Source organism: Alosa alosa, chromosome 9 (genome assembly GCF_017589495.1).
Source record: "Alosa alosa isolate M-15738 ecotype Scorff River chromosome 9, AALO_Geno_1.1, whole genome shotgun sequence".
Classification (NCBI taxonomy): domain Eukaryota; kingdom Metazoa; phylum Chordata; class Actinopteri; order Clupeiformes; family Clupeidae; genus Alosa; species Alosa alosa.
The window spans coordinates 5,511,112-5,523,736 of record NC_063197.1 but is presented as its reverse complement, the minus strand read 5'-3'; the positions used below and the strand labels follow the sequence as shown (position 1 = coordinate 5,523,736).

General features: G+C 42.9%; 2 protein-coding genes across 6 annotated transcripts in view; both read left to right on the top strand.

The window, feature by feature from the left end:
* Positions 1–5,024, top strand: part of mcf2l2 (MCF.2 cell line derived transforming sequence-like 2) — an 80,181-nt gene extending 75,157 nt beyond the window's left edge. For both annotated transcript variants that reach the window (XM_048253447.1, XM_048253446.1), the window contains exons 33-35: positions 246–361; positions 2,308–2,402; positions 3,320–5,024. In XM_048253447.1, coding sequence (XP_048109404.1) covers positions 246–361; positions 2,308–2,402; positions 3,320–3,423 — 315 coding nt within the window. In that variant the 3' untranslated portion in view covers positions 3,424–5,024. The remainder of the gene's footprint in view (positions 1–245; positions 362–2,307; positions 2,403–3,319) is intronic.
* A 2,195-nt stretch (positions 5,025–7,219) lies between these two features.
* ect2 (epithelial cell transforming 2) overlaps positions 7,220–12,625 on the top strand; it is a 33,028-nt gene continuing 27,622 nt past the window's right edge. For 3 of the 4 annotated variants that reach the window (XM_048253463.1, XM_048253464.1, XM_048253462.1), the window contains exons 1-7: positions 7,220–7,598; positions 8,423–8,582; positions 8,757–8,833; positions 10,214–10,309; positions 10,955–11,137; positions 11,682–11,771; positions 11,889–11,996. In XM_048253463.1, the coding sequence (XP_048109420.1) occupies positions 8,453–8,582; positions 8,757–8,833; positions 10,214–10,309; positions 10,955–11,137; positions 11,682–11,771; positions 11,889–11,996 (684 nt within the window). In that variant the 5' untranslated portion in view covers positions 7,220–7,598; positions 8,423–8,452. The remainder of the gene's footprint in view (positions 7,599–8,422; positions 8,583–8,756; positions 8,834–10,213; positions 10,310–10,954; positions 11,138–11,681; positions 11,772–11,888; positions 11,997–12,625) is intronic. The other variant, XM_048253465.1, reaches the window with a different exon arrangement.

Genomic DNA, 12,625 nt, shown 5'->3' with positions numbered 1-12,625 from the left:
GAGCCGCTTTAATAGACCAGCTCCATCATGATAATGTAACGTAAGATTCTCACCACATAGATACACTCTTACACACACACACACACACACACACACACACACACACACACACACACACACACACACAGGGCGCACATTAGATACTGGTCTCTCTCTCGATCTGTCTATCCATCTCTCTATCTGTCTGTCCATCTATCTAATTCTCCTCTCTCGGTTTCTCTCCTTTCCTCGCTCCGTCCTCTCAGGGGGAAAATGAGCGGTTCCAGGCCCAGTTGGCGTATGAGGCAAGGACAGGGCAGGATCTGGCTTTGGAGTCAGGGGAAATCGTGCAATTCCTGGAAGAGGCCGAAAATGGCCACTGGTAAGTGTTCGGACTTCACTCCCCACTGGCTGTGTGCCCCACTCTTCCATGCTGAAAGGGCTCTTGGGAAAGCCACTGGGAGCCCTGCAGCTGGTTAGCCTATAGAGGGAGACATGGCTCTTCTGTGCCGTTAGATGCTTACTCAATGCTCAGTCATCTTAAAGTGATACACCAACACTGCAGGGAAGATCACTGACACAGTTGCACAATTACATGTGCTATTTAGTTGCTTGATTTGAAAGCTAGAGACAAAGCAGTTGAAATCAGTAACGCTCACAAATGCTTCAACGGGGCAGTGTAAGGTTTAGGGCCATGATGAGCTTCAAGAACTTCAAGACATTTGGAGATTTTAACTTAAAATAATTGTTCACCCATTAGTGTGACCCGTTGATTCCAATGCCTGTTTATTTACTTCGTAACAAGTTCACGTTCTTAACACCATACCAGGTTGTTTATGAGTCTGCATAAATGTCTGTGCAGAGGATTTAGAGCAATCTCACAAGAACTAGCTACAAATGAAGGATGGTGGAAGCTTAATGAATTATGCATTAGAATATCACTTACAGTAAACTAAACTCTAGTTAACTTTATCATGCTATCTAGGGTTAATGGTTGAGAGGGAAACCTATTGCAATTGAAAAAAAAACTTTTGCATTTGGAGTTTCTTTACTTGTGGTCCCATCTGAAATTAAAAGTTAATTCCCATGTAAGCTTTTTCTCCCAATGATCCAGCATATTAAAAATGTTTCTTGGGCAGATGAGTGTACCGTCATGGCGATGAAAAACAATGTTGAACTGAATAATTGATTGGGCTATCCTTCCTCCTCCACAGAGAGTTGTTATTGCCACTTATAGAAATAGCCTGCCAGCCAGCAATGGATGAGAGTCTCTCTCCCACTTCCCCTCACTCTTTTTTAGGGGGAGGGGTGGACTATGAATACCCTATGAAATTAGGCCTCCGCTTAAAAATGCTTTGAATATGCTCATATTTCATCACCTCATGCATATTTCATCTCTGAAAACCACGTTCAGTCATTTGCGTCCTCGGGTCGGTGCCTTGAAAGTATCTTACACCCTTCTCGCTCTTCTTCTCTCCTCCTCCTCCTCCTCTCTTTCTCTTACTCGCTATCTTCCCTCTTACTCTTCTCTTTAACTTTTCAAGCCACACTTGTGAAGTAATAAAGAATTCATTGGGCTTTCATGGACTCAGTCAACACATGCCCACTAGCAGGGGACATGCTAAGGCAGAGAGGCGGTGTTTTTATGGCCTCTGTCATTTTCGCTGACTGAATCCTTCGCTAGATCCTCCCCACAGTTAGCAAGCTCTTCCCTGGAGCTACCGCCTGCCACACCTGCCTCTCTGGATGAGGAGTATGTGGTTCTCACCTAGCCTCCCTGCGCGGGTAATGTCCTCTGCCTCCTGTTGCTAGCACATTTAGATTAGAGAGTAATGGCGCTGGATTGTTACACTCGTGGTGCTGTGTAAGTATCGAGCTGCGAGGCTGTTGCTGTGTGCACCTGTGTTGCATCAGTCAGAACCATTCGTGCTGAGACCTCGTGGTAAGCTGACACTCAAATGTTTTTAGATATCCATAAGGTCAGGCGAGGAGCTGTCTCTAAAGTTGAATGTCTAAATAAATCATACACTCCACGAAGGCTTAGTTCTTAAGGAGTGGCTGAAGACTTTTTGATATATTTCTTTAGCATTTCTCTCATTCCTTCAATCCATGTCAATGACAGTTCAGAGACGGGTGTAGAAGGAACTTGGGATCAAAATTCATGGAAATTCATGACGTTTCATGCTCAAAGGCGCCACGAGTGTCAGCTTTTCAGTGGCAGAGAGTAATCCAGTTTTGATATACTTTGAGTTCTTCCAGCCTAGGAACGTGCCTCTCCCTTTTAAGCCCGTTACTGAAGTTGAACGTTGTTTTTTCCCCATGTTATAGGCTAGTCAAGAACCATATTACACAGAAGACAGGCCTGGTGCCACCTGCAATACTACAGTCAACCGCAGGAAGACATGAGCTTTACAGTCACACTGGTACATCCCACTAACCCAGTGTCCATTGCAAGCAAGCACTTACAAGGAATTTGAGAGGGGTTGGGAGAGGGCTCATACTGGGAAGTGGGAAACATGGCTCGCGTTGCTTGGTCGCTAGCATCGAGGGAACACAGCCGTGCATGATGTCATCCATTGTGGCATGATCCCTCTCCATTTCCACTCTCCAAGCTTGGCTCTGTCATGTTCACAACTCGCACTTGTGTGGTTTGTTTTGATGCATTTGTTTGTAATGGCAAGTGCTTTGTTAGTCCTAGGCCCTTCATCTGAAAAAAAAAAAAAAACATGTCTATTTGGGGCATTAACAGCTGAGGCTTATGCTTGGGGCATGTGCATACTTTTGCTTGGAGCTTCTCGACGAGTGTACACTTGCAAGCAGCACAGCTCCTTTGTGGTTTGAAAAGCTGGGTTGATAACTCACGCTGTTTACAAGCATTAAAAAAGTGATACTTTTGCTCTTTATTTTTCTGTTTTAATTTTATAATTTTTTTGTACCATCTTTATATTTGATAAACAGCGCTCTTGCATTAATAGTGCTGTTGCTCTAACTAATAGGTTGAGTGTTGTCCTACGATGAAAAAAAAGAGGAGTTAAAGAAATAAGATCCTGTCAACAAATCAACTAAAATCGTGATGTGAAGATCATAACATTCTAGTCTTTCAGTAACATGTGATTTTAGAGACTCCCCTTCTTTGGTCGTGGTGTGCGCTGTACCCTATAGTGCCATTGTCCCCTGCTATTTTTGTCCTGCTTGTCTGAATCTTTAAATTCCCCATTCCTCACTCCCCTGTTGCTTGGCACTCATTCACTTCAAACAGCTGTGTTGTCCTGGTTTGGAATATGTGTGGCTGACCCTCTCCTCTCCTTCTGCTGCCCCCCTCCCGCCCCCTCTCTCACAGACATCTTCAGTGACTTGTGCACCGCGGCACTAACGGACACCGAGGAGAACGAGGATGACGCCGGGGGTGACGTGGCTACAGTCAACCGACGGAATTGCATCTAAGACTGCCGATCCGACCGCCTTGCTTCAGTGCCAAGCATTTAAATGAATGCTGCAGGATGGGTGCCCGTGTAAAATTTCTTCAGAGAGAAAAAAAAGCACAACAAATACCACACCATAACGTCTGCAAAGAATGTCCCATCATTGTATATGGGCAACCCCTGTTGCGTTGCTGCTACAGCATGGCCAGCCATATTGATGAAGAGAACGAGAAGATGGGGGGGGGGGTGGTGAACTGCTCCCTCCGGCCTCAGTAGCCCTACTTCAGCTGCCAATGTCAAGCAACAAATTGCATGCCCAGTCAGCCAGGACCCCCAGGAGAATCTCAAGTCCTTGTAAGCTGGTGCTCAGTGCTTTCATTACCAAACTTCACTGTGCCTTCGTAGGGGCATATTGTAGCCTGCTCTCCTTTGGCTAAAAGTGCTCAACATTTTTGAGGGGGAATCACTCCAGTGACAATATGGGTCTCAAAATACCACAGCGAAACGAGGAATGCATACAGTGTGTCAGAAGCTTGACAATGACATGGCATACTGTGAATGCTCTGCACACAGGCTTGGTTTTATCCTGACTCTGAGAGAACATTTATCAACTGTACTGTCCTGCTGAAATTTTCAACCTGTACACTAGTCTCTGCTATTATACACAGCACTTCTTGAAGATTTGTGTAATGTACCTGTATATTTGTATACTCTTTCTAAAATGTCAGCTAAACTAGTGTTTCCTGGCTTTATTACAGTTAAATCTCATTTGGAAAGTGTCAAGTCATATATGTATGTAATTGTTGTAAAGATTATTGGCTTATATCTTTAATGCAGGTATCCATCTCAAATACTTTTTATAGGCTAGCTAAAGACGTTCAGAATTGCCTTGGTAATGACACTTTAATTAATATATCAGTTAAATTGAATATTTACAACATTAACTCAGTATTTTAGTAACTCTCACCATCAGATATATTCCAATAGTACTGTAGGGACTATGTGGCAGTACTGTTTTGTTACAGTGTTGCATACCTGAATGTTTCAATGTAAGTTTGTATATTATGTCAATAATATTATTCTTAAATTTCATTCATCTTTTTGTAATTAACCTTGTAGTGACGCCATACCATAGATGAATGGGTTTTAAACCTTTCAAACCATTTCATCCAAGCAAAAAAGCATTCCATCAATAATACGCCACAGTACAGCTGTCTCTATTAAGGGATACTATTCATTTCAGATACCTACCAAATCATTTCAAGGAATATATATGTACAGTATAAAGATCTTTTAAAGGCTTTCTCGAAATTAAGTGGAATGACACAATTCCATAGCAGGCCTCTGTAGTCCTTTCAAGCTGTCTGCTGAGTTTCACATTGAATATTTGAAGTCTTACTTAAAACTCAGATGATTGTAAACAAAAGCCTTCAGTGGTTACTGCATACTGTTGGGTTCATATGAAATTGTCATATCTTGTATTTAAATTGACCATTATTATTTAAAAGAATAAGGGTTCTCTGACTAATTCTTTTTGAAAATTATCAATGGAATGTATGAGAAATGTTTTATTTCCTGTCTGTACATTTGTAAGAATATGAAAATACATGGGCTATAAGAGTATTGTGGTGACTTTTCCTTTCTCACTTTCTCAGTGATCACTGATATGTCCGGTCAGTTTCGCAGATGAGAAGTCTTTATTATGTACGCCTGACTATAGCGTCACACTTGAGCTGCAAGAAGTCATTAATGTTAGACTTAAAAGTCTACTACTAAATATTTGACTTTGTCTACAGTGGATGGAATTATAGTATAAAGACCTGAACATGGATAGAATTATAGTATAAAGTGTGATCTAAAATTTGAATTGTCATTGTTCTTTACTGTTTCAGACATCCCAACTTGCAAAAAGTCATTTCAGGGAGGCATCAAGCCCCCAAAAAAATAAATAAAATTTAGCCTATACAATAATGTCAGTACAACAAATAAGGAAGGCCTATAGATAGAAATTGTGAAAATAAAATATGTAGATTTTGGTAGTTTGGTCTTTTCATGTAGCCTTGGCAACTAGCCATCTAGTAGGCTATAGGCCTGAATAATATGCACATGAATTGACACTTGTTAAACTCACCTCAACATGACTTTTGCAATCATTTAACCCGCTGTGGGCAATGCTAAAGTCACTGTTTACAAACAGTGCAGCGTGCAAGACTAGGTCCATCATTATGTTTTACTCTTATGAGACAAGGGTAGCCTACACTTTGAAATGGGTCTTACATTTTCCTTTTTTTGAGGCACTGACTCTACCATGACGCTTCTGTTTCTACTGAACTGATTCAGAAAAGACATAAAAGCCCGCCTACACTGAAAACTGATTGGTTGATTTAGCGAAACAGGCCAATCAGGATGCTCTCTGTCTTTGATGCGCTCAGACACACACGCACCACCTCTCTCTCTCTCTCCCCTCGTGTGCGCGCTACACTCAGATGCACACGCGGTCTCGCATGCGCGCTCTTGATCGCTCACTCTAGATTCCGGGAGATTTTATCTAATTTGCGGGCGTCAGGGAGCCGCTATCAATATGCGGGAGACTCCCGGAACTTCCGGGAGACTTGGGATGTCTGCTGTTTTATAGCCTACTGTTACTACTTAGAACCAATAATTAGTCAAGCTGAAAATAATTCTAACCTAACTTCCCATCACCAGTAAAGCAGGTAGTTGTGTTTTTGACCATTACATCCAGGGCAGAACCACTTTTGACTGAATGTCAGATTTGTTGTTCTCAACAGAGAGACATATTTAGTCTCCTAAGAGACAGACATTTGAACTTTGGGGAACTACAAGTTATTTTCCTCAAGACTCAAGCAATAAAGCCCTATAATATTCGGAAGTAAGATATGAACCACTCTTGAAAGGGTTTTTTTTGCCACTTGACAATTTAGTCCATAACAGTCAATCAGTCTGAGTGAATAAGAACATAGGTGTGTGCTTTTCTCCGAATCGCAGAGGGGGTAAAAGTGAGGTGGTAAGTAGGCTTCACTGAGCTTTATTCTACTGAGTGCCTTTCAAGCTCCAGAAGAGAGGGAGGGGGGAGCGAAGCTTTCACAAAGAGCTGGGGAAGATGTGACGAGCATACAGAAGCACCGGAGTTCAAAAAACACAGTGACGCTCAGCACTTTGTCCTTCAGGCTCCACACAGGTTCCAGGGGATCTCTAAAGGCGCCCACTGCAGCATCCCAGCTCTAGGTGCATGGGCAGAATGCATCATAAGGGCTTGTCCCTGAAACAAACTCCCAGAGATGGCACCAAGGGAACCCAAGGCAGAACAAAGCTGTTGAACTTCAGAGGAAGTCTCTTGATTGAAAAGGTTATTGTTGGATTCATACTAACAATGAGCGAGGAACAAAGTGTTTCAATCTAACCGGGCCTGTTCGTAAAATGTTTTATTTCAATCAGTGCAACAAAAATAATTCACGATTACATTTAATTTTTCATAAATGTCTGTAATTTTTATATGTCCAAAAAGGCTAACGTGACCTTGACATTGAATATGGTCTCAATGAGGATACCATAGTTGTTCAGAAAATGTTAAATATGCTCGCAAGCATACATACAAGTAACATACAAGAAGCATTCCTGAACTCCCTACTCCAACCCCACACACACACACACACACACACACAACCAGACTGCGTCTGCCCCAAAGCGCATTGTAGTTTGAATCGAACGTCCAATCAGAGGCGCTAACGTCGTCTGACGTCGTGCTACTTCCGTCAAGCTCTCGGACTTCGACCAATCTGCTTGCTGCTGTATCTGTTTGTCGCACAATTTGAATTCTTGTAGTTTAGTTGTAGACTTTTGGAATATGGAATGTAATGTTACAGTTCAATAATGTTATTTTCAGTATAGCTATGGCGAGTTGCAAAACATTTCGGTGTATTTAGGTTTGCTGTCATTGTACCGTTGCTCTGACACCTGCAAGTACCATTAGGAAAAACTTGTATCTGTCAGTCATTTGGCTAACTAACGTTAGCTAGCTGCCAGCGTAATATTAGTTAGCCCATTACCTGCGTGAGCTAGCAAGCGACACCAGTTTGGTTACCTTTAAAGCTGGTCATCCAGCCAGCTACCAACTAATAATTGTGAGGACGGTTGTGAGGAGATAAACGAGGTCGGTCAGGATATTTCCCACATAAGGTAAGTCTGCATTTGTATGATAGATGATTGGCGACGTTGCATGTTGATGTTTCTTTTGTCTGCACCTGTGCCAACTTTAGCAAGTGAGCCTTAACGTTACACTTATTTTTTCAAGTGGACACTCATAATGAGCTACGTTTATCAACATAATGTTAATAGTTGTTCACCTAAACCAACATGTTGCTGGATTTCACATCTACTAATGAACACATCATCAAAAATCTAGTTTGAGCTGAAACGTTAACGTTAAGTTTCAACCGACGATTTAGGGATAGATGGGCTTTGAGCCAGGCTAACTTGGGCGAACGTTAACGTTAATGCAAAGCTCAGATCTTAATATTTACGTCAACGTTATTTTTAAATAATAAGCTATGGTTAACTGTTTTTTTTGTTGTTGTTGTACAGTTAACTTGAAAGTTTAGAAGTTTAGGTCAAGTTAACGTTAACTTTTAACGTTTACGTTACCTTCATCTTCAAGCTTAAGCGATGCTTTCGTGGCATAAGTTAGGCCTAACGTTAACTTAATGAGTGAGAAGAAATTTGGTTATTTGGACAAAGCTAAACATGTGTGCGATCTAACCACATAAAAGACGAGATCCAAAAATGCCGTCAGCTACGTGGTGTTTGGAGAATGATGTCAACACAACTGTTTGCTGTGCCTCCCTGTCTCTCAGGCTGAAGGGCAGCGGTTGTTGAACACACATAGGCTAGTCTTTATATTGCACAGAATTCTAGTTTTCCACGACACCCACTTGGCATTTGCACTGTATATTTCCATATTTTTTCACCTCTTTGTTGCTTCTAAATTTTTACTTCTCTGACAGGATTGGGTCACCACCCCCTGTCACACAGCCATGGCTGACTGCAGCATAGTCACTATAGGGACCACTCGTAGCCTGCTGGTTGACTTCTCTGTGAATGACTCCAGAATGGCAGAGACCTCTAAGGAGCACACTTTCCTGGGCCTACCGGACGATATGGATGGTAAATGAGATTCTTCTGTTACCTCAGCCGGGGCCAACAACTTACCCTGGTGTCTGGCTCCATGTACTGATCAGAAGTTTGACTGAGATTGTTGCCATAAAGTAGGCCTACTGTTCTTTTTGTATTTCACCTTAACTCAGCTGACTTGCCCTTCGTTTCACTCTTTCTCTGCAGACATGCCTCGGGTGGAGACCAGGATTGTTCTAGTGGGAGAAACCGGCAACAATCCAGCTATTGTGAAAGCACTTCAGGTGAATGACATCGTTGATTTTAAGTCACCAATGCCACTGAATCATGGCTACAAGTAAACAGGGGTTTGAACAGAGGGATCAAAGGGTTTTGACAGTTCAGTCTGATATAATTTTCTCTTAACAATTTGGGTTCACCTATGTAATTGTGAAGTAACTAGTTGGCTGGTTTATCTGGTCAGTGGGGCTATAGTACCAGCTATACTGATTGCCATATTCTGAGTAAAAAAAAACTGAATATGACCAAATAGCTATCTGTAGATGGAATAAATATGGCCATGTTGGGTCTCATAGCAATAGGACACTTGAAGTGTAAAGGGTAAATCTGACTATGGTGTCAGTAGTGTTTTGTAATCATGAATGAAGTGTAAGTTAGATGTTTTCTTTTTGTCACATGCTCAAAATGCTTCTCATACCATCTCAAGGTGACTGCTGTTGCTGCGAGATGATTCCACAGCAAACCAAGATAAAGTTGTGACTACTGCACCATGTCGAAAGTACCCCCCCATACCCACCCCCCTGTAAAAGCTTAAAGTGGGACATTAAGATAGCAGAATTAGTGCCAAGCTTTTCAGTCTGTGGTGGTATACTGCCAAACACTTTCAAGGGGAGGCCTAAAGTCCGCTCTTTGCATAGACCTGAGGGGATTTGATTTGTTTGCTCCTCGCTCTCCCTTGGATGTGTTTACAGACTGCAGACACATTTTCCTGTTTTCAGGATTGTAGCCGTTTTACTCTGTCTGTCTTCCTTTCCCTCATTTCCGTTGTGTTAGAGTCTGAGAGTCTCCGGAGAGTTGAGGTTGCAAGGGTGGGAGAGAAAGAAAACTAGACTTTGAGAGAAATAATAAAACAGAATTTGAGCACTTGGCTCCTCAACACCTGCTGTTAGATATACCTGAGAGAGAAACTGGAGGACATGGCGTGTGTGTGCATGTGTGTGCGTGTTAGAGACATGTTACGTGTGAATGCAGAGTATGTGGATGGTATGTGTGTTAAAGAGGGTGTTTGTATTTGTTGCTGTCATCATGATTAATGAATGCCCATATTTGCTGTAAAAAGCATGCAAAGATTTTGTTAAATGTACCTCCTCAAAGTGAGTGGTCAGCACAGAAGCCCAGTCATGCAGGCCCATCCTCTCACAGTTAAATTGTGGAGAACAGCTCCCTTCTCCACACACACACAGACCTCCAGTTAAGAGAACTTCACTGCTTTTAACATTCTTAATTTATGAAGGCCTTCTCTGGATAATCTTCTGATTTCTTGAAGTGGCCTATCATTGAGAAACAGGAAGTCTTCATTCACCTCAATGATCTTGTCCAATCATGTCCATTGGGTTTGCCTGTTTTATGTTGCCAGAATTTACATCAATGCTTCATTCTTACAGGACATCAAAATAATGGAAGTCCCAGTGGTAAAGATTAAAGAAGGTGTCCCAGGCTCAGAGGCAGGCGAGAAATTGATAAAATCTATTGTAAATATGGTATGTCTCAGGATGGACGATAACTGTACTGCATGCCGAATATCACCTTTTCTGTTTTAACTGGCACCAGAGGGGTGACGGGTGTGTCCTTAACACTAAGTGTCAGTGTATCCTGTTAACACCTGGTGGATGAAACTAAGTGTTTTTAACAAAGATGATGTGTATGTGTGTCTGTCTCTTTCCCCCTCTAATTTGCACTACCCTTGGTGAAATGGCTACTTTGATTTGATTTTGCACAAAAGGGAATTAATGAGGGGTTTACTGCAGTAAGAAGTGTGTAATAAAGACTTTTGATTATTGATGAAAACACTAATTAAAAGCTTTGGGATGTTCCGAGTCTGAGCTCTGATTATTACATACTCATGTCCCGGTAGAACTGATGTCAGGAGTAGCAATGAAGCAGCTCTTCTCTGAAAAGCCGTTCTTTAGCTTGCTTACACGCCTCTGCATTTCAGAATGCAGAGAGCCTTGCTGGTGTGTCAGTCCTAACCCACCTGTTGTGTTTCCACTTGACTCCACAAGAGATTTCTCTTGCAACACAGCAGCATGCAATCACACTACTGTGTAAAATAACATCGACATCTACACCAAAGCCCTGATGCCAATGCTTTCCTTGACTTGCTTATTTCATCTACCCCCTCATAGGACATCAACAAGCCCTGCATCAAGACCAACAATGTCAAAGAGTTTGGTGACGGGGAGAACGCCGAGTTTGAGACAGTGTTTGTGCTGGCTGACTTCAAGTCTCCAGACTACGACTATCTGTACAAGAATGACAACCGCATCGTGGGACCCCCTGTGGTGCTGCACTGTGCAGCCAGAGAGGAGGTAAGAGACTCCCAGCGTTTTGACTGTCTCTCAGGCGCAGACATCTTCAGTCTGCGGGCCTACTCCGCTTATGGATGTTCTTTCTTTAGCTCTGGAAGTTTAGCGAAAGATTAGAGGCAAGTGGCCATGTTTAGCATCCACCTACATGGAGGGAGGAGAGTTGGAATAGAAATGAGACCGCCACAAGGGGAAAGTTTGGCTTCTGAGACGGAATTGATTCATAAGCTGCTTTTTGATGGTTGTCTCTGAAAAAGGCATCACTGTTATCTCTTATGTCTGCAAAGGAGCACCTGCTTGACCCACCAGCTTACCACTTAGAGCAGCAGAGGCGGAGGGGACATGAGGGCAGTAGCAGATGGCCGCAGATCTCATGTCAGTCACTGCAGGGAGATTAATACGGATATACAGAGGAATACATCATGGCTTCATAAGTAAACAAGGACAGAGCCTGCCACCAAAGCTTTTAAGATGGGCCCGGTAACCCTCAGAATGAGAAAGTGTACATCTTTAAATGTGTGTGTGTGTGTGTGTGTGCCCTCTCTAGCCCCTTCCGTTCTCCTGTCGGCCGCTCTACTCCACCACCATGCTCAACCTTTCGTTGTGTTTCACGGGCTTCCGCAAGAAAGAGGAAGTGGTGAGTTTCTGCGTCTCCATGGCTCCCGTCTCTTCCACACTAACTACCTGCGTTAAAGGGTCATGCACACAGCAGACATGGCCTTTCCCGGGTTGTAACAGTTTTGTCTTCCTACAGGTCAACCTTGTCAATCTGGTTCACCACATGGGCGGCACCATCCGCAAAGACTTCAGCGCCAAAGTCACCCACCTCGTAGCACACTCGACTCATGGAGAAAAATACAGGGTTGGTGCATTTGTTCTCCCAGATTGTGTCGGTCTGTGATTCTATATGTTTTCTTGAAGAGGAGTCAACTGAACTGACAGTAGTTGCTACCTCTTTGTACCCCCCCCACACACACACTCTTGAGATTGAGTTTCTGAGTGCTGGTAAGTGTTGCCATGATAGCCGAGTAAATGGATTGAAAAGCAGGTTTGGCTGCCTTGCCTCTGCACTCTTTTGCACTCTGAAGACTCCTACCGTCTCTGTGTTCTGCGTCTTCCTCGCGTTACCTGAGAGTGCCGCGCCACGCCGGCAAATTCTCTTCCCTCTGTTGATTCTCCAGAGTTTGCCCTACTTCTCACTTAGTCCCTGCTTATTTTTAAAAGCTGAGATTCCATCGTTCCCTTTCCTCCCCCTGCAAAAGCAGTCTTCTCAGAAGGTGTGAGTGGTGGGGTGGTGGGTGTAGATGGATGGTTGTGGAGTTCTCACAAAGGACAGATCTTTAAACACTAAAGAGATGCTACAACCTCCATATGCATAGTTTGCCCCCATGCATTGCGAAGCATAAAGTTGATGAGGAATCTATTCTCACTGCTGGAATAGGTGAGATGAATATAATTTAGATTAGCACATACCTGTAAATATAATATATC